Raw genomic sequence first — 19,270 nt, forward strand, 5'->3', positions numbered from 1 at the left:
GAGAGGGTGGTGGGGGGGGGAGGGAGGAGAGAGAGAGAGAGAAAGTCAACACTTATCAACACTTCGGTTAAATGGTATATCACAATAAAGCTATCTAACATTTACACTCTACATAATTCCTCCAATGCATCCAGCCGCCTCCACACCTCCTCCAAGGTGGCCCCTTGGCCCGAAAGGATGGGGCGCCTCTCGGGCCGCAGCAGCCCAAGCATAACGGAGGATTGGCGAATTTGTTCGCGAAGCATCTCTCGCAACGCGCGGATCTCCTGCATGAAGTCATAGAGGGCCGAGAAGGGAGCCAGAAAGGCGGCCTTGAATTCGTCTTCGTTGTCGGTGGGGGAAAGCAACGGTCGAAACTGGCTGCCGCGCGGAGGCAGGGAGCGCGACTGGTGCGAGGCCGCCGCTGCACTTGCCCAGGAGAGTTCGTCGGGAAGCGCTGCTCCACGACGGCCATGGGAAACGCTGCTTGCCGGCGGCTGCGGAGGGTAAAAGGAGGCCGTGAGCAGGGGTCGGTCCACGCCTACTAGGGGGGCGGAGCGCAACGCGGCATCACAGGGTGGGGAGGTGGAGGAGGCCGGGTTGGGAGGGGCATAAATACTCAACTTACGGACATTTCTGTACCCCGGGGCCGGCTTAAAGGATCGGTGTCGAGGCCATCGAGCACTGGCCCCGAGATGCGAGTGCTCCAAGTGCTGGCGCGACTCGATGAGCGCCTGCTGCTGTTCCCGCAGGCGCTGGGCATCACGGACTTTATCCAGAAGGTCAGGGTATTTTGCCACCAGGGATGCTGGATCCTGGAGCCGTGCACGTTTGCGGCTTCCCTCTCTGGCGTCTTCGGCTCCGTACTCCACGGTGGGAGCCTTGGTTTTAGCGGCCCGACCGGAGGGAGGGGGGGTCGAGACGATGGCGGAGGCTTCGACGGGCGGGCAGTTTTCATATTGTTCCCGCTTAACGCTGGAAAACCTAAAGGAGGAGTGAGAGGAGCGTTGTTATGTTGCCATGAGACCCAATTCAGTTCAATGGACAATGAATAAAGTACACGTACTCGTTCCCCTGCGTGGAGTGGACGTTGCTTTCTGAGGGTGAGGCCAGGATTTGCTTGATTGCCATGGGGGCCAGTGGTTCTCTTGCCCTCTTGGCGCCAACCGACTCGAGCCTCGCCTCTCTCGGAGTTGTGCAGGATTCAGCATCGGTCGGGCTTCGCCCGATTCCCAAAATATCCTCGCTGGAGCTCTCGATAATGGGGATGCGCCTGAGGTTGGGGATGGCTGCCAGCAGCGAATCGCCTTCGCCCTCCAGATAGTCCTCTCGCGACATATCGCACAGGGCCTTCAGGATTGGATCGGTTGTTCCAGCAAACGATCTCGCCCGGATGTATCGATCGCCACGTCGATTGGTAAACACTGCGTGCTCGATGGGAATGGCCGACTGAGGGAAAAGGGCCTCCAAGTCCTTGACCCGGAATAATGGTGAGTTTGTTGATGCGTGGGATGCATTCTCTGCAGGGGGGGTCTGAGGGGAAAGGGTGAAGTAGACGCAGAAGGTGTGCGGGACCCCGTTGGAAGAGAAGGTCCCCAGCTGAATGCGAGTTGTGGGCATGGCGAATTCCACTCGGTTCCGAAGGGGGAAAAGATGCGCTAGTCAAGATGCATGATTGAGGAGCCGAGCTTATTGCGCCGTTGCGTTTATAAGAGGCGCGGGAAGGGAGGGTCTATCCTCATTTTTTTAAATGCTGACCCGGTATTTTCTCCCCTTTTCCCTTTCCTCTATTCACGGCTGGTTCCACACAACCTAAACGAAACTGAGCTACGAAGTGGGATTTGGCAGGACGAACGATTGGAGCCGAACCGGGTTCGATCCACTCGCAATCCCAAGAATTCTAAGGGGGCAGGGACAAAACCCATTTTCTAGCCCCCTTCCACCGGTGATGTTTTATCAGATGGCCGCCGGCTCCAGCCGCCCTCGCAAATGGAATCCCCCCTGCTCCAAACGGGAGTGACATCTGCGATCCATTATTCGGAAACCATTTTGCCCAAGACGAGGCCCCGGCAAGCCGTTTCGAGCAGACCTGGAAATGCGCCTCCGATGGGCTGCTGCAGAGGGCATGACTTGAACCAGTGACCTTGGCTGAGACCACCGTGCATGGATCCAATGAGATCATCCTGAAAGTAATGGACAACCGCTTCCACAAATCTCATTAATAATTTTTTTTCGTAGGCCAGCTGGGGGGTGCTCAAGCGAGGGGCGCGGCTCCTCCTCCCACTTTGAAATTCCCCCGGCCCACACACAATCGAACTCAGCGGCTTGCGCGGGCGGGAAAAGAGAGCTTGTCATAGGGAGATGTTCCATCTTGGTTTTGCTTAGAGCTATCTCCACGTGCGAGGGGTGGACGCACACCTATATAGAGGGGCAGGTTCTATTAGATCAGACGGATTCGTTTCGTCGGGGGAGATCAAGGTGGCCAGGCGGCGGAAATGACGTTAGAAGGCACTGGCGTCGAGAGGGATTGGCAAGGATTCTTCATCTTGGGGAAGATAGCTTGTTTCTTTTGAGGCGGCGTGCCTCCGGCCATGTTCGGCCCCCCCTTCTAAAAGGGTTAACCTACGCGGACGCATGTGTAGACGTGTCTATCCGGATTCCTCCTCACACGTGCTCGATTTGCTCTGCTGTACACTCTATTCGGGCATGGATGGGGCTTGTCGTTTCGGGCTCTAGGCGTAAGTCCCTAAATGAACGTTTTTGGCCAATCTTCCGACCGAACCTTGCATCAAACACGAATGGGCGAGGAGGGCCATTGAGCAAGCGAGGGTGCTACCGTGCGCTGGAAGAGAAATTTGTTTCCTTAACAAACTTTTCATAGAAGCCGGTGCCAAACCTGATCCCGTGGTGATAATCGCGGCAATGACACTGGGCCGCGAAAAACGGTTCGGGCAGAGGCCTCCAAGCCGGCGACACAGGGAGAAACAATTCGGAAAATTAACATTTTCTGACACCACGCGATTCTAAAAGTGGCAAAAGCCTCGAGTCGCCCTGGAGATTGGCCGAAAATTATATTGTTGTTTCGCACAGCTCAATTTTATGAGTCTGGTCGGCCACGTGGAATCCCTTACTTTTCGACCTGAGTTTTTTTTTTCCTTCTGTCAGTTCTTTTTTTTTTCTCTCTCTCTCCTAATTTTCCAGCCTTTTTTTTTTCCTTTACTTTTCTTCTAATATTCTCCTTCTTTGCCTTATTCTTCTTCTATCTCCTCTACCTTTTCGCCTCCTTCTGCTACTACTATCACCACCACACTATTGCTGTTTCACTTGCCTCTATCCATTCAGCGCCTATCCATCGCAATTCCCTTACTTCCCCTCTCCTCTCCTTCCCCCCCACTTCGTCATGTCGATTTCTTCCTCTTTTCCACATCGCTCAGCGGGCGTCGCCTCATACCAGCCCATCTCGACCATGATGCACACCGCCTCGGCCTCGGCCACCAACTTCCAGCCAACTTCGCAAACGGGAGACACCTCGCTCAACTCGCATCCGGCCACGGGCGTTCCCCCCGCTTACCCCTCTTATGTAGGCGTACCGCCCCAGCCGCCGAATCTCATGGACGCCCGGCCCGGCGGCCGCGTCCTTCCCTCCTCTGTCCCCGAAATAATACCAGCGCCCATGGGCTACGATCCATCCCGATCGCAACCGCAGCATCCTCCGCCGTTCCAGCCCCCTATGCAGAGCTTCTCCTTCGTCCAGGTGCTGGATGAGCCGCTTGGGATGACGGGCAAACCAAAGAGACACCAGGTCAAAAACGCATGCGGTAAATGGGCTCTTGTGGCCGACATGCTCTTCCCGTTGAGGTTTTCTTGAAGCCTAATACATCCCTACCTGCTCTCTCTTATAGTGAATTGCCGCAAATCGTGCAAAAAATGCGACGACGGCCGGCCCTGCCAGAGATGTATCAAACACGACCTCACGGACACATGCTTTGACTCTCCTCGAAAGCCCAGGAAGAAGGTACGACGTCCCCCCCCCCCCTCTCCCCCACGTGTCTATCGCTTACTAGCGAAACCATGCCCCTAACCCTTTTTTCTTTGGTCGCACCCTGGTAGGGGATCAAGAGAGGCCCGTACAAGCGAAGGAAGCAATTCCAGATGGAGGAGAACTCTCGTAATTATATGAAATGGGTTTATTTTGTTGATGCCTCTAATTCCTCTCCCTCTTTCCCCGTCCATAGAGGAGAAAACCCCCAGCCGTCTGACTCCCTCCGCCTACCAAGTCTCCTCCGCCCATCCAGTTCCCTTTAGTCAGTCTTGGGGTTCCACGGTGGCTGCGCCTTTTACTGGCTCGTACAACCATAATCTCGCTGCGACGGTCTCAGACACCAGAGGGATGATGACGCAGGAGGTCCATCCATCCCTCAGTGGTCATCCGCCTTTCTACGCGAACCCACCCCCATCAGGATCTTACATGCCTCAACCTTGGAATCCCTCCGGCCTCCAGCCTAAGCCTGTAAATATTGATAATGGAAATAGCAACCCAGAAATTGCGGACACTAAACTCAATATGCTCTCAAGACTTTGTAATGCTAATTTGAATAGCGGCGGCCCCTTTCCCCCTCCAGATCCCCCTGCATACCGAACTCCGCCAGCCCCCGCCCCCCAGATGCAGTATGAGCCTACATACTCAACCCATGCCTCCCATCCCCCTCAGTATCTTTACTCTTCTCTCTCGTCTACTGCGCCCTACCGTGCTTCCCATTCCCGCCAACAGCAACCCGTTGCCGCCGTCCAATCCGGTCCAGATACCAGTGGCTCTGTCCATCTAGCTGGAATGAGTCCCTCCTCTCCATTGCCCGAATCCGCTGCAGCAATATCATCGAGACCCCCCGGCTACTCGCCATGCATGTCTCCCGCTGCTTCAGCGCCGTATTCCTAACATTTTTCTCGGCCATGGCCGCCTTCAGCCAAAAGGGAGAGAGGGGACGAGTCCTATTCCATCTCGGGACTAGAGCCTACCATGGCCGAAAGAAAAGACCCCTTGGCGGCCCTAGGAGTACCTCAGAACCACATCATTCCTAATGGGTTGTCCCCCAACCGATGACCAGGCCGAGTTGGCAAGCGAGGAGGGATTGGCGAGGAAGAGTCCGTTGTGGAGTGGGTGGCATCTATTCAGTGACAAGTAGATGCTGTGCTAATACGCCAACATTGTATTTATTATTCATCTCCTTCTACCCTTGTGTATTAAAAGGAAGAAAAAAAAATACATCTAACGCATGCCACTGTTCCCCTCCAATACCTTTCCTAAATGTGTTGATATTTGTACATAGGTTCTTCTTTCTTCATTTACTTGTACACATCCGCCTTAGACTAATAAAAAGTCGCTATATCCAGACGACTGGGTCGCCCGTCCTAGCAGGCATCGAATGCTTTGGTAGAAGAAAAAAAAGAGCGAAAAAGGCCGCAAGCAAGCATATATCCGAGCCCTTCCATATTCATCGCTAAATCAATCCATTTCAGGCCAATGGCAATGCATGCCTTTTTGAATGGAAGCTTGGTTCTGTCCTTTAAACAAAATGATTTATCGATACCAACTATTACAAAGCAGAAGAGAGAGAGCCGCGTCTTTGGAAATAAAAGTGCGGGAGGAAGGGGGGGAAGGGGAGGAGAGTGGAGACGGGAGGAGGGAAAGAGAGCGGGAAATAAAAAAAAGAAACTAGGAAATAGACAAAAAGAGCGGGTATTTCTCTATAATTTTACAATAACCTAATATCCCAATAAATAGATAAATAGCTAGAGATGTATATGATTAGAAGAGGTATGTGATTAGGGAATTTAATTGTGTTTCGCGGATTCAGTATTAGGGGGAAGCGCGGCTCCCGACCCCGTTGTGGTCTGCGGAGGGGGCGACTCTGGAGGGGAGGCAAGCGCTTCGAAGAAGGTGTTCTCCTCATCGTCATCGTCATGATCCACATCGCTGTCCTCAGCTCCGTCGGGCAACACAATCTTCGGGATGGGGGGGAGCTCCAGGGACAAAATAGGAGGTGCCGTGTCCAAGATTCCCGACTCACGGTCCACGTGTTCAGGAAGTTGGGCAGCCTGCATCTCCTCGACCTCGGTAGGAGCCGGGCCCATCGGGGAAGAGGGGCGCACAAAAGCCGCCTCATGCACGCTGTTCTCTTCGGCCGGGGGAGCCGTCTTTACCTCCGCCTCAGCGACAGGATGGCCCACGGCGTGCACCTCACTCTCTACCCCATTCGGCTTCTTATCCTGCTGCTCAACGGGTTCCGTTACATGGATAACAAGCGGCTCAGCCGAGAATTCGTGGCTCTGCTCCGAATGCACCACGGGCGTCGCGTCTCTCGTCCTCTCCTCGGCCAACCCCTCACCGGCCTGCTGAGGCACATTTTCGTCGGCGTACGGCACCGCCCCGCTGTATTCGAAGCTCATGCGCTCCTCCCGCGGGGAGATCCCGTCCACGATTCCATCGTACACAAAGCTCATGCGCTCCTCGGAGGGATCGCTGGAGGCGATTCCAATGTCGGAGGACGTGGGGATCGTGGGCACAAAGCTTTGCCGCTTCTCTGAGCGAATCTGGCTCAGGATCGCATCGTTTTCATACGGGAAGCTAAGGCGGTTGGGGTCCTGCTCGGGATCTTCCGATATCTCGTAGAGCACATCCTAAAAACACAAAGCATTAAGCATCTTGCGCTACCTCTCAAATAGGCTCAACCGCGTTACCTCGGGGAACAAAAATGAGGGCACTCGTTGGCCGCTTTCGAGCGGGCTCGTGAGGGTGGCGTGGGACAGCTGTGCAGGGGGGATGTTCTCGACCGTCACTGGGGAGGAGACCACGGTCGGCACTTCGGAGATACGGTGGGATGGTTCCTCGACAATGTTCACGGTGAGCGGTCGAACCTCCTTCTCGGTGGGAGAGCCCGTCTCGGTTTCATTAGGGTGGGTCTCCGCCGCCGCCGCCGCCTCCGCGGCCACCTTCGGGGCGATGAACGAGTCGACGGAGAAGGTGGGGCCGTCCATGGATAGGTGGGAGAGTTCAATACGTGGGATGGCGACGTCGGCAGGGGCTGAGCCAGGCTGCTGCGGAGGCACTTGGTGATATTCTATGGGCGGGACACGGGGGGCCTCCTCGGGCGGCATGGGCATGGGGGGGAGCGAGTCTCGGCTCATCATGGAGGTTCGATAGCTCAGCTCCGCGCCACCGTATATGTCCTCGGATAGGGTGCTGATGGGGCGTGGGTTGGTCGGGGGAGCGGCCTCGAAGGGGTGGCTCTCTGCGAAGCGGGAGTGCATATCCTGGTTGCGAGGCATGTACTGGTGGTAATCGAGAGTGTTTGGCATGGCCGCAGCAGGGGCGGCGCGAGAATCCAAGTTGCCCATCTCCACCGGCCCAGGCGATCCAAAGGATTTATCCGAGGCGAATGGGAGGGGCGAGTCGGATCTCAAGCCCGGTGGCAACGCATACGAGTCGGATGGCTTCTCCGGGCCTGCAACGCCCCGGAAGGAGTCCGCGTAGGAGTCCAGGGACATGGACTTCTTCTTGTTGCAGTCGCAGCCAGTGCGATGGAGGTGGGGCGATAAACAGGCCGCCTCGTAGCCACGGGGCCGGGCGGGGCTCTGAGTGAGGCTGGGAGCAACGTTGGCAAAAGCGCCGGTCGAGGGGCCAAACTGGGCCATGGGCTCGCCGGGGGAAGGGAGCTTGCCGACGATCGGGGCCATGTCCGAGTCCCCAAGTTCGCGGTTGGCCGTCTTCTGGTGACCTCGCCGCTTTCGACGATACAAAAAGAGAGCGGCAGCCACCACTACAACGCCCGCCAAGACTCCCCCCACAATGGCGCCTACGTTTGGGCCGGGGGCGTTAGCGTTGGTTCCGTCGCTTGCTGCCAACGAATTCGGGGGGTCGATGGATTTGGAGGAAGTGCCTGCGGGGGGCGAGTTCGATACGGACATGCTTGCCTGAGGCACGATACTGGCGGGCAGGCTAGGGCTGGCCTGCTGGGAAGCTGAGGGACCCGGCGGAGTAGCGGCGGGGGCGGGGACGGACGTGGCATGGGCGGGCGCTCCCGACGAAGCAGCTGCATTTCCAGGCTGCTGTGGCTGTTCCTGAGGCTTTGGGTTCTTTTTGTCATCCTTTTTGTCATCTTTCTTATCCTCCTTTTTATCCTGCGCTTTCTTATCGTCCTTCTTCTCGTTCTCTTGTTGAGGTGGCGGCGGTGGGGGGGCGCGTCGTTGAAGGCGCGGCTTGCTAACCCTTGCCGGCTTACGACGGTGGATGGAGGCAAAGCTGGCTTTCTCACTAGGATCGCTGCTGGGAGACATTTTCAAGTGTGACTAGGGGATGGAAACACGATAATGCCAAGGGCGTGAATAAATAGAAAGAGGGGGAGGCGGGGGGGGGGGGAAGGGTATAAGCGAACGGATGTCAGCAGTTCAGAGATATGGACATCAAGATGACGAGGGAGGAATTCCAGGGACACCGCTGACACGGGGGGGAAATGGAAGGGAGATGGGCGCGGAGGGAAGGGATGGGATTGAAAGAACAAACAATCTTAGTCGTTCTCGACAGAAGTCCTGGAAAAACAAGCGAGGCGAAAATAGAAGATTTAAAATAACTTTAAATCCCGGCCCCCGCCAATCAGCAGGCTTCGGAATCTGGAAGCCAGAAAAAAAGAAAAAGCACGACAAAGTCAGCGGGGGGTGCCTGGTGGTGCGGCAAGAGGACAAAGCCTTTTTGTCAGTCCTCCATCGGCCCTGTTTCGTTCCCTGCTCCTCCACTGGAGGCCCAGCGGGCCACGCACTCGTTCGCGAAGCACAGCCAGCCAGCCAGCCCGCCCGCCCGATCCGGGACGGGGCGCGAGCGCCTCCTTCCTCACAGCCGCTGCGAGCAAGTCAAGGACAGACTCTGGGCCCCCCGAAACCTTCCCGGCTGCGGCTTGGCTCGCGGCCACTGAGCGGGGCGGGGTTGAAGACGGGCTGAAGGGCGGCTGAGGCTTAGCGCGAGCAAGTGATCGAGAGCATGATCAGGAGAGCGCGCTGCCCTGGCTTTCCTGCATGAGGCAATAAAGGGCTCGTCCACTCAAGCGGCCCGAACAGACCAAGACGCTAATTTCATAATCCGGCCGAGAAACGGGTGGCGCCGGAGGCCGCAACCTCCAACGCATTTCAGACCTGGAGCTGCAGGCGGGGCACAGCTCGTTCCCGTTGGTGATGCATATGGTTAAATTGAACGCACACACAAACCACACAAATCCCAATCGTTTGGCATCCCCGCACGAACCTGACCGCCCTCTCTTCCTGCTACTACTTCCTCCGTTCTGGTGCGCGTGTCTAGCCCTTCCGTCTCCCCCTTCCCCGGAACTCCATCTTCCCCATGTCATTTCTGGCCGCCCTCGAGAATCCAGATGCCTTCCCCCCCAATCCCGGGTGGCCAACAAAGAGCGACGTGTTTGAGAATTCCCCCGTCTTTCTCGACTACATCTCGGCCATTGAGGCATCTTTCCCCAAGATCCAGCGCTGGGCCGATGCCGCCCGCGACCTTTGCGAGATTAGTCAAGGTAGTTTGGCCAATGACAGAAACATCCCCATCCCCCTTTGTCCTAATGTTGTCATCTCCCATTAGCCTTCAAGGAATCCTTCGAAAAATATGCAAGCGAGTGCCGAGAATTGATTTCAAATAGGGGTGAAGGTATTCATCTTGATTGCATTCCTCTACTTATCTGTACTCTCTCGCGTTCATATGACTGAACTCTTCTGTCTCGCGTGCGGTACGCCTATCGCGGGCTTATCCCGTCCCCCTGCAGAGAATGCTCACGTTAAAGAATTCCTGAAAATCATACAAACGATATCCGACGGGCTGGACTCGTCTTGCCGCAACTTTACCGTCCAGACTCGGGACACCGTACTGAGTATGCTGTCATAATTCCTCGTGTCTTTGCATAGCTCATGCTGACCCAGCTCTGGATTTCATTATTTGGTGCTCTTTTTCCCCCTTACTTTCGCTCCCCCAGCTCCTGTATCAAAACATCGCGGAAATTTGGACATCGTCCTTATGGTAAGGAGGCTTCTCTTGAGAACCCGCCCTCCCGACCTCTCCGCTAACAGCCCTCCTTCCCCTTAAAGCAAGCTAGAGAAAATTTTCGCCAGGCCCAACGACATCACGAGAACAACTTGGAGGCCTATTGCTCGTATTCCCGGCGGTTAGGCGCAAAAAGAAATTCGGTGCATATTGAGGTAGGCGCCCATCTTTTGCCGGTAGAATTGTATCCTATAGCAGCCGGAACCCATCCTGTTCTTTCAAACTAAATAGCTGGCCACGGCAGTGTATAATTCCCAGCAGGCATTATGTGATGCATCCTTAGAATATGCGGCCTTGCTAACAGAGGTGGATCAGATTAACCGAAATTTCGTGATAGAACGGGTAATGCCTTGCGTCCATTCCAATCCCATCTTCTCCACCCCCTTTTTGACGTCAACCCCTTTTCTTCTTCCTCCTCGAAGGCATACCAATTCAACAAAATATTTAGTGACCGATGCGACGAGAACGCACATCTACTTCACCAATACCGCCCAGCACTGGAGGAGACATTCACCAACATGGATCTTCCCCGTATCGAATTAAGCCATCTCCGAACTCCTTACCCGGCATTCAATCCGTTTCAAGTGCGTTCATCCTCCTGGAGCATCGGATTTGGCTAGGATAACTAAACCTTTCTCTTTTTTTTTTTTGGTAGGAGGACCTTGCCAGATTCCACCGCTCGATTGGACTCACGCCAAAGGAAGCCAAGTCCAAGGACCCTATTATGGGCCTTGATTTCGACGAGGAGGACCAGGAGCAGACAGACATGCTGGCCACGGCGTCTGAGGGCCAGATGAAAGGCCACCTGTTTCGAAGATATGTGGAGCAATCCACCACGGTTTGGCGAAGGTAATTCCACTCCGTGAGCACCTCTTCGAGTCACCCTCGGCTTTCTAACCTAGCCCTCCTCTCCTCCATACCAGGCGTTATTTCTGCATTCACCATCCTGAGGGAATCTTGATGCAGTACCGCAATTCAAAGGTGAGACGTGCTCCCTTGAGTCGGCGGCTAGTCCTTGGTTAACCCGTTTACTTTGGCGTTTTCTAATCTAGGGATGGGATGCCATTGCAGATCTAAAAATTTGTAACGTGAATCCTGTCAAGGACCTCTACATTGATCGCAACAACGTGATTAAAATTAGCGGCCCCTCCAACGCGTACCTATCCACCTATACCCATCTAGTTTAATAGCGCTCTCTAATGTATCGAATATCCCCTTCTCCTATTGGAATGCTTAGGGAAATTTTGGTGCAGGCCGAGACCGAAACCGACCTTCGCCTGTGGCTAACCGCCCTTCAGGCCTGGCAGGGCACCAAAACCGGGTTTACCCACTCCTCTCCTGGCTCGATGCAGGCGCAGCCGATCATCATTCCAAATGGCCGACCAACGGTAAGCTCTTCCCCTCCTCTCCCTTTTTTCAGCCGAATGCTCAACTCCACCTGCTCATGTTTTTTTTTTTTGATTCAAGCGCCCACGAAGCAAGACCCTTCTTCGCATGAACCGTGAGCCCGGCTACTCTTCCTTCAAAGTTTTCGGCGAGCAGCCCATGAATGAATCTCCAACCTCCCCCCCCACCTTTTACAGCGCTGCCAACATAACCACCACCTCTCGCAAAGTCTCCCTCTCGGATATGATCCCCATCAAGCGTGAGGTGCTACTTGCCCGCGAGGCTAAGCGCAGCGATAGAGATATCATTTCGCCGTGTGGTGCTTGGCGCAAGGCCGTCTGCGTCCTCAGCGACCGGGGCGTCTTGGCCCTCTTCAGTGATCATGATAAAACCCTGCTTCTGCAGGTGTCGCTTCCCCAGATCCCCAGGTCCCATATCCAGCTCATGGACGAAAGCCTCTTCCCCGCCCACCGCAACTGCTTCTGCGTCGGCACCACCGTGGGCGCCTGGTATTTTTCGGTGTCTTCCCAGGCCGAGAGAAATCAGTGGGTGAGCTTGCTGAAAGCGCACGCCGCGCCCGACTGGGTGCGAGCGCCGGACGGCGAGCGCCTCCGTATTTTCCGGACCTTCTGGCTGAGGGTGAATGATGCACGGGACTTGCGAGCGATCCAGCCCTACTGCGAGATTGTGCTTGACTGTGATCTCCGCGCCCGCACCAGTGTGCAGCGCCAGCGCGATCTGTACTGGCGCGAGGATTTCACCTTCCTCGACCTACCCCCGTTCAAAATCGGGGTCACCCTTCTCGTGAAAAGTGCGGAGAGGCATGTCGGGCGCGTGTTTATTCCGATTCGATCGGTGAGGCGCGGGGTGCTCTACGAGGGCTGGTATCCCATCATGAGCGATGGCAGTACCGTTGCAAGTAGCGGGGGAGGCGGTTACCTGCACCATCATGTATCGGAGCACGTGGGCGATTTGCGAATCAAACTGCTCTACGACGAGGTGGTCGTGTTGCCGATTGAGGAATATGAGGAGGTGGAGAAGGTAGGTGAAGCTTTCAAGCGCACTTCTTTCATGCGGATGATGATGCTCATTTCCTCATTCACACCACTTCCCCCCTCCCCCTCCCCTTCTCTTTCTCTCTCTGTTTTTTTTTTACTTTAGTACTTCTTCAGCCTGGACGCCAAGGCCACTTTTGAACTTGCTAATAGCTGCCCCGAATTGGAGCGCGTGGCAATGTGCATGCTACGTGTACATGAAGCAAGGGGCCTAGGTGCTGTAAAGTGGATCAATGCGATGGCGAGTGAAGAGGTCGCCACCACCACCATCGAGAACACCTCCATCCTGTTCCGTGGCAATTCCCTCCTCACCAAAGCGATCGACGTCTACATGAAAATGATATGTGTCGAGTATATAGACACCGCCATCGGTGAGAGTCCCGTCTTCCCCTTCCTCCCCCCTCCCCCTCCCTCCTCCTCCTCCTCCTCCTCCCCCATTTAAGCTAACACGCCTGAATTGAACGTTATTTTGCGTTTAGGCGATAAAATACGGCTGATCTGCAGCGCTCGCGTCGTTTGTGAGGTTGACCCCTCTAAGCTTGGGCAAGATGAGGATGTGAATGCACATTGGCGCACTCTCATTGCCCATGCGCGTGCCCTGTGGAGAGGGATTTGGGAAACACGGGAAAAATGCCCTCGAGAACTTCGGGAGGTCTTTGCTCACCTTCAACATCTTGTGATGGAAAAGTATCAAATCGATAAGGGCGAGAGTGGACTGGTGGCGAATGCCCGCTATACGTGTGTTAGGTAAGTTGCAGCCATGCGCCCCTTTCGGCAAGTAATCTCTTCTCTCTATGGCTGAAATCTCACGCCGATTCCTCGTAGTGGATTTATCTTTCTGCGACTCATCTGTCCAGCGGTATTGGCGCCGAAGCATTTTGGCCTGGTGCAAGGTAAATCTTCTTTCCCCAACAATAGTTCTCCTTTTTTCCCCTGTTCTTCCACTCAGATCTGACCTATTTCGCGTAACTGCCATTGCAGAGCATCCCGATCCCAAGACCCACCGGACCCTTACCCTTCTCGCCAAGTCATTGCAAAACCTTGCCAACCTGGTCCCATTTGGGTCCAAAGAGACCTACATGGTGAACATGAACGAATTCATCAACGAGAATATGTCGTCGCTCATGGAGTTCATCGACTACATAGCGGTAATGAGTTGGAATGGAACTGTTCCCCGCTGCCGTCCCCTGATCCTCTTTCCCCCTCTTGCCTCCCTCTTTAGACCCCCTGTGACTCGGCCCCTTCGCAGAAAGATGGCACCGAGAGCGTCACCCTCACGTCGCCTTCCTCCTACTTCGAGTCGCCGACGCCGCAGCATCTCATCGATCTCCCCAAGGAGTTGGCCTGCCTTTCTGGGTGGATTGCCTCATTTATGAGGCCTCCTCCTCCCCCCTCCTCTCCTCCGCGGGGCGAAGTCCCAACCCTTCCCGACCTTTCCTTCAGCTCCTCCTCTATTGCCACGTCCAGCAGTGACGACGAGACTCTTAGACTACTGCGCGCAGCCTGCATCCAAGTGCAGACTCGGACCCAGCACTTGAGGGAGCACACGAAGAAGCCGGCGGTGGATGTGTCGCGGGCCCGATCACCCTCCACCTCGGTGGACGAGGAGGTGACCACCCCCTCTCGCGGCATGGCAATAAAGCCCCGGTTTGCTAGACGAGACCCGTACGACGAGGACAACGGGGAGGACGCGGTAGGGCACGACGGGAAAGAGACACTGGCTCGCTCGATATAAAACGGAGTCAGGAAATTATGCATCTTGTCCAGTCCCCCCTTCCCCTTTTCGTCCTATGCCATTTGCCAGTGTTTTTTAATACTATTTCAATTCATTTCCACTCATCGCATCTCTATTTTTTTTTTCTTTCTTGAACAATAGTTTAGTTGTTTGGCATGTTTTTTTTTTTCTTTCAACATTGTCTGATTTCGCACCCCTCTATTTTAGAAAAGAAGTGACACGCGTTTCTTTCCCAATGCTCTTCCCTCTCTACAACATCCACTTTTTTAACTTTTTTTTTTCCCTCATTGCTTATCTATTACTATACAATAATGTTGAATGGTTTGTTGTAGCTATTTTATAATATTCCTTTTTTTCTTCTTTCTTTTGGTGTCGGTTCAATAAACTAACAGAGTAAACCTATAAAACCGGCAGGATGCCATGGTGTTGTTGTTGGATAGGGAATCAGTGTAGGTTGGCGGGATAACGTCGACACAACAGAGCAGGGTGAGTGCATTTCTGTGCTTTATAAACATGAAACTGAAGACAAGGGCAATAAAAATAACATCGTCATATGGAAGAGGGAAGAGGGAAAAGGGAAGCGAGGAGTGAAAACACAAATTTCAAAGATTCGGATATCCAGCATTCAAAGTCTTTAGCTCCCTCCGAAAAGAAGAAGAAATAGGAGAAAGAATAAAAAAAACACACGCGCACAAACCGTGAAACTAGATGAGGGGTAGAAATATTGACTAACAATTCAAAGAGGAAATGAGCAAGGAAACAGAAACAAACAGAGGAGAAGAGAGAAACAAAAGATGCGTCAGGCGGGTCGAAGCTAGAGACACGGCCACTCCACACCACCAGGCTTAACTCTGGGGCGGAGGCTGGTTCGGCATTTGAGGAGAGGAGCGCTGCTGCGGCAGGGTCTGCGTTCTCGCAACGGGTGAGCCAGCCACCGATCCCCCGCCCAGGCTCAGCATTCCCAGCGTGGGCGAGGAAGAGACCCCTGCATTGGCCTGCGCGGCAGCGGCGGCAGCAGCTACCGCGGCGGCGGCCTGAGGATTTGGATTCCCTCCTGCAGCAGCGGCGACGGCAGCGGCGGCGGCGGCCGAGTTGCGCAGGGCCGTTGCATAGACGCGCTGCAGCTGGACCTGGGAAATCTGTGGTATCTGGTTCGCGAGCTGTGCAAGGAGAGCGGGGCTGATTTGTAGCATCCCTTGGGGAAGTGCGCCCTGCTGCTGCTGCTGCTGCTGCGGCTGCGCTTGGAGATGTTGCTGTTGTGGGCTGGCCTGCGTGGCATGCTGTTGGCGTGGAGATTGCTGCTGAGTGTGTTGTTGTATTGGAGAACGCTGCGGGGGGATGGACTGTTGCTGGCGAGGAGAGAGTTGGGACTGCTGGGCTTGCTGCTGCTGCTGGCTTTGGGCCTGCTGGGCTTGCTGAGCCTGTTGCTGCTGGAGTGCTTGTAGCATCTGAACCGCCTGTCGCTGCTGCTGAGACTGCGGAAGGTTGACTGCCTGCTGCAGTGCGGCGTGATTCACTGGATAAAAAATGCGTCAAAATCCTAAGGGTCAGCTCTTCAACAATCCATAGCCAATGGAGTCAATGGGCTTACCTCCTGAGAGCTGCTGTTGCCCTGGAATGCCAGATCCCACAAAACCAGTTCCAAGGGGTGCCCCCGATACGCCTCCCGCGGGTCTTCCCTGCGCCTGCGCTTGAGCTTGAGCTGCAGCCGCGGCTGCAAGCATAGCCTGCCTCTGCCTCAATATGGCCTGGACTTGCTCTGCCGTCAATTGGGTCGGCATTCTGACAGGCATACCCGCGTTCTGTGCGGCTTGGATCGCTGCCATTTGCTGAGCCAGCTGCTGCGCCTGTGCACTTGGCCGGACGGCCGCCAATTTCGCTGCGGCAACGGCTGCAGCCGTTGGGTTGGTTCCCATGGAGGTGGAGGTGTTGATGGCCGTGGAAGCTGTATTGGCCGCAGTGGCCGTCATTGCTGCTGTAGTTGTGTTGCCGGTGGTCGCAACGCCTCCACGCCCCGCGGCGGCCACCGCCGCTGCAGCAGCCGCGGCAACCGCAGCAGTGTTGGCGGAGGTGGACTGCATGGGACGGACCTGTTGAGCGAGGGGATGATTCGTTGGTAAACCGCCCGAGGGGCGAACAATTGGCTACAAGCATTCAACCGTCCGTCAGTAAAATGACGATAGGGGATCTAGACATGTCATATTTCTTACCCTTGCCACCCCGCCTTGTTGGAAAGGGAATCCGGCGGCTGCCTGCGACTGCTGGGCAAGAAGCACCTGTGCCAATTGTCGGTCTCGTTCCGCCTTCATCCTGCTAAGCTCTGCAGGGGTAGCAGTTGTGCGCTGTGAGGGCATGCCTTGCACAGGAGACTCTATCTTTTTGGTGATATTGGACGTGCCGTCTACACCATCGGAAAGAATGACGCTTATTAGCTCTAGCGGCAAAGTTAAATAGAAAAAAAAATACATACTTGTGGCTTTGGCCTGATTTCTCCGCTCAGCAACCGCGTTGATTGCCTCGAATATGCCATACTGTCTCTGCTTACGCTTCAAGTAGTCGATCTTGGGCCGTGCGGAAGCCTTTTGGTCCTTCTTTTGCTGCTTGGCAATTGCCGATGCAGCAGCAGCCGAAGAGGCATTTGCTGGGGTGGGCGAGGAGGAATTGGCAAACACTGGAGTTGAAGATGAGCTTGCATCTCGGTTAGGAACCGACTGCCCAGCTCCCCCTCCCGGCCTACCTAATGCGCCAATTGAGCCCGGCCCAAGTGCCATCTGAGTCTGCATAGAGATCACGTTTTGATGCTCAAGCCGGACCCATCTCTCGTAACAATCGTAGGCTGTGCGCCGCTCGCCCGACACCGCAGCTCGAGTTGAGTTGTAAATGTCGGCGATAAGGTTCCAATTGTGCTGCATCGGTGATACAAGCGATAAAAGGGCAGCGTCGTCCTCGGGATGCCATGTGGAAGGCTGGGACTGAGCTGAGTTGGGCTGAGGAGGTGGGTGTACTGAGGGCATGGGAAGCTCCTTTTGTTTCCGTGGAACAAAGAGAGAGGGGGCGGTGGTGATCTCTGTCGCATGGGGCGAGACGGGCTCCTCAAAGTCTGTGTCAGAGTCCGTCTCCGCATCAGCTGCGCTCCGATATACTGGCCGTTTCCGTTTCAGGATAGGTTTCTTGGTCATCAGTTGACTAAGCGGCACTACCCGGAACTGCTCGATCTCATCGATGTATGCATCATTGTCATCGGGTGTGGGCGGCTGGTACAGCGACATCTCAGGGAAAACAAGCTGCGGATCAAACCCGGAATCCTCCAGCCCAGTGAAACAAAAAATATTGTCGATCGGTCCAAGCTCAAGGAGTGCAGACGAAAGCTGTTGAAGAAGCTCAGGAGCAACTGAGGTATCGCGGGAGGTCATCGATTGGTCTTGATCTTGCTCCTCAGACAGGGACCAAGGGACAGCGGGCTGTTCCGTGGCATTGACAGGAGAAGCAACAATCTCCGCTCCGCTAGCTGGTTGCTGTACAAGGGCGTCAGCGGGATCCAACGGGTGGGGCGGTTTGTCCTCCACGACAGCCGCATTTCCTGCAGAAGGCCCCTGAATATCTTCAGCAATATTTCTATTAAGTGCACCATCTTCGGAAACCGCTTCAGCCTTCACTTCCTCCGCATCCTCCACTTTTTCATTCTCGGCATACTCCAAAACCATTGGCGTATCATTTGACTTTGTTTCGCTTTCAAGCAGGGTGCTGGTTTGCCCATCAATGTTCATCGGGCTATCTAATAGTGGTTGGGCCTCAGGGATATGGCGCTATATAATTTGGAGTAAGTACATGATATTCTAAAAAGTTTGAGCCAAAAAAAAGCGGGAAACCTACTTTGATGCACACTTCTTCCTTATTTTCCGCATTATGCCACTCCATCACCCAATGTGCCAACTGATATGCAAGCGAAATTTTCCACTTGCGCTCCTCTTTGAAATCTGCCTGTAGCCATCGCTGTTGAATTAGGAAATAAATCCAAAGACGAGTCATTAGTTTCTAGCATTTATGTGTACACGCTCTCCTCGCGTTATTTACCATTTCATCTAATAAATAGTCCCAGGATGACTTTGTTCTCGGAGGCGCTTTGTGTCGTTTCAGCTGTCGAAAAGACCACATGTTTGCATTTTTTAGACTTTCAATGCGCTGCAGTGCTCTAATCGATTTCAATTCATCGCGAGCAATCTAGGTGTGGGGAATCAAAAATTTAAAACCTTTGGATATCAATTGAAAAAGAGAGTAAAAAACATTATAAATACCGTCCAATCATGGGTCGTCACTATCTTACTAGCGGACTGCAGCGTTTTATGAAGGGGCTTGCTCTGCATACGTAGCAGCCATTCGTATAGATCCACCGGCTCTCCATTTGCTTGCTGCTGACGGCTATAGCGATGGGAAGCTCGGGATGACCTCTCTCTCCGTTCAGAATCATGCAGGCGTCGGCCGGTCATCGAGGTTCGAAATTTATCTGATGATCGCTTCGTAGTAAGGCGAACGGAGGGGGTCTTTATACCTTTCTCGCTGGTCGGGGTTCCCGCAGGAGATCGAAGCGATGATGTGCTTGCAAATCCAGGCTAAAATAAATATTATCAGAATTATTTTAGGTAAAAAAAAAATATATGAACGTATTTGATATTACATCGTGGCCAGAGAGGATTTCCTCCACACTTTTTCTTGGTACCGCACCGCTCATGCCGCGCGTCATTGGACGCTCTGGTGGAGGCACGACCCGTCTACGAGACGCTGTTGGTGTATCGATAGATGGGCTTGGGTTCTGTCTGATTTCTTCCGTTCCATCTCCAGATTCCGTTTTAATTTTAACAGGCTCATCGTCTTCCTCTTGCTTTACTTTTGCAGGGGGTGGGGTAGATACTGAGGAATTCTCCATATTTGCTGCTGAGTCACCATTGGGAGCTTTCGTCAAGATCTTAAAGTAATTACGCAAGATGTTAAAATAGATGTTATAGTCACGAAATGCAACAAATATGT

At 54.2% G+C, this 19,270-nt stretch overlaps 9 protein-coding genes across 9 annotated transcripts; 5 read left to right on the forward strand and 4 right to left on the reverse strand.

The window, feature by feature from the left end:
- Positions 1-101: 101 nt before the first annotated feature.
- VTP21DRAFT_1252 (uncharacterized protein) lies at positions 102-1,599 on the reverse strand (the record flags this gene model as incomplete). The annotated part of the gene is made up of 2 exons (XM_069391319.1): positions 102-963; positions 1,046-1,599. The coding sequence occupies 2 exons, from the start codon at positions 1,597-1,599 to the stop codon at positions 102-104; spliced, it is 1,416 nt and encodes a 471-aa protein (XP_069251373.1).
- Positions 1,600-1,879: 280 nt separating this feature from the next.
- VTP21DRAFT_1253 (uncharacterized protein) lies at positions 1,880-2,572 on the reverse strand (the record flags this gene model as incomplete). Its single annotated transcript, XM_069391320.1, has 3 exons — positions 1,880-2,162; positions 2,264-2,397; positions 2,480-2,572. The coding sequence occupies 3 exons, from the start codon at positions 2,570-2,572 to the stop codon at positions 1,880-1,882; spliced, it is 510 nt and encodes a 169-aa protein (XP_069251374.1).
- An 807-nt stretch (positions 2,573-3,379) lies between these two features.
- Positions 3,380-4,915, forward strand: VTP21DRAFT_1254 (uncharacterized protein; the record flags this gene model as incomplete). Its single annotated transcript, XM_069391321.1, has 4 exons — positions 3,380-3,797; positions 3,882-3,994; positions 4,090-4,147; positions 4,215-4,915. 4 exons carry the CDS (start codon positions 3,380-3,382, stop codon positions 4,913-4,915), a joined length of 1,290 nt encoding a protein of 429 aa, XP_069251375.1.
- A 585-nt stretch (positions 4,916-5,500) lies between these two features.
- Positions 5,501-5,746, forward strand: VTP21DRAFT_1255 (uncharacterized protein; the record flags this gene model as incomplete). Its single annotated transcript, XM_069391322.1, has 1 exon — positions 5,501-5,746. One exon carries the CDS (start codon positions 5,501-5,503, stop codon positions 5,744-5,746), a length of 246 nt encoding a protein of 81 aa, XP_069251376.1.
- Positions 5,747-5,811: 65 nt separating this feature from the next.
- On the reverse strand, positions 5,812-8,313 carry VTP21DRAFT_1256 (uncharacterized protein; the record flags this gene model as incomplete). The annotated part of the gene is made up of 2 exons (XM_069391323.1): positions 5,812-6,657; positions 6,718-8,313. 2 exons carry the CDS (start codon positions 8,311-8,313, stop codon positions 5,812-5,814), a joined length of 2,442 nt encoding a protein of 813 aa, XP_069251377.1.
- A 100-nt stretch (positions 8,314-8,413) lies between these two features.
- Positions 8,414-8,971, forward strand: VTP21DRAFT_1257 (uncharacterized protein; the record flags this gene model as incomplete). The annotated part of the gene is made up of 1 exon (XM_069391324.1): positions 8,414-8,971. The coding sequence occupies one exon, from the start codon at positions 8,414-8,416 to the stop codon at positions 8,969-8,971; it is 558 nt and encodes a 185-aa protein (XP_069251378.1).
- Positions 8,972-9,364: 393 nt separating this feature from the next.
- On the forward strand, positions 9,365-11,256 carry VTP21DRAFT_1258 (uncharacterized protein; the record flags this gene model as incomplete). The annotated part of the gene is made up of 9 exons (XM_069391325.1): positions 9,365-9,548; positions 9,672-9,899; positions 10,002-10,045; positions 10,114-10,224; positions 10,301-10,411; positions 10,492-10,653; positions 10,725-10,918; positions 10,993-11,050; positions 11,122-11,256. The coding sequence occupies 9 exons, from the start codon at positions 9,365-9,367 to the stop codon at positions 11,254-11,256; spliced, it is 1,227 nt and encodes a 408-aa protein (XP_069251379.1).
- A 42-nt stretch (positions 11,257-11,298) lies between these two features.
- Positions 11,299-14,245, forward strand: VTP21DRAFT_1259 (uncharacterized protein; the record flags this gene model as incomplete). The annotated part of the gene is made up of 7 exons (XM_069391326.1): positions 11,299-11,457; positions 11,537-12,496; positions 12,617-12,881; positions 12,990-13,257; positions 13,336-13,403; positions 13,492-13,658; positions 13,733-14,245. The coding sequence occupies 7 exons, from the start codon at positions 11,299-11,301 to the stop codon at positions 14,243-14,245; spliced, it is 2,400 nt and encodes a 799-aa protein (XP_069251380.1).
- Positions 14,246-15,090: 845 nt separating this feature from the next.
- VTP21DRAFT_1260 (uncharacterized protein) lies at positions 15,091-19,169 on the reverse strand (the record flags this gene model as incomplete). The annotated part of the gene is made up of 8 exons (XM_069391328.1): positions 15,091-15,761; positions 15,837-16,389; positions 16,456-16,646; positions 16,716-18,051; positions 18,119-18,238; positions 18,320-18,466; positions 18,541-18,855; positions 18,921-19,169. The coding sequence occupies 8 exons, from the start codon at positions 19,167-19,169 to the stop codon at positions 15,091-15,093; spliced, it is 3,582 nt and encodes a 1,193-aa protein (XP_069251381.1).
- Positions 19,170-19,270: the final 101 nt, after the last annotated feature.

This window comes from Calcarisporiella thermophila (assembly GCF_041956535.1).
Source record: "Calcarisporiella thermophila strain CBS 279.70 unplaced genomic scaffold VTP21scaffold_11, whole genome shotgun sequence".
NCBI lineage: Eukaryota > Fungi > Calcarisporiellomycota > Calcarisporiellomycetes > Calcarisporiellales > Calcarisporiellaceae > Calcarisporiella > Calcarisporiella thermophila.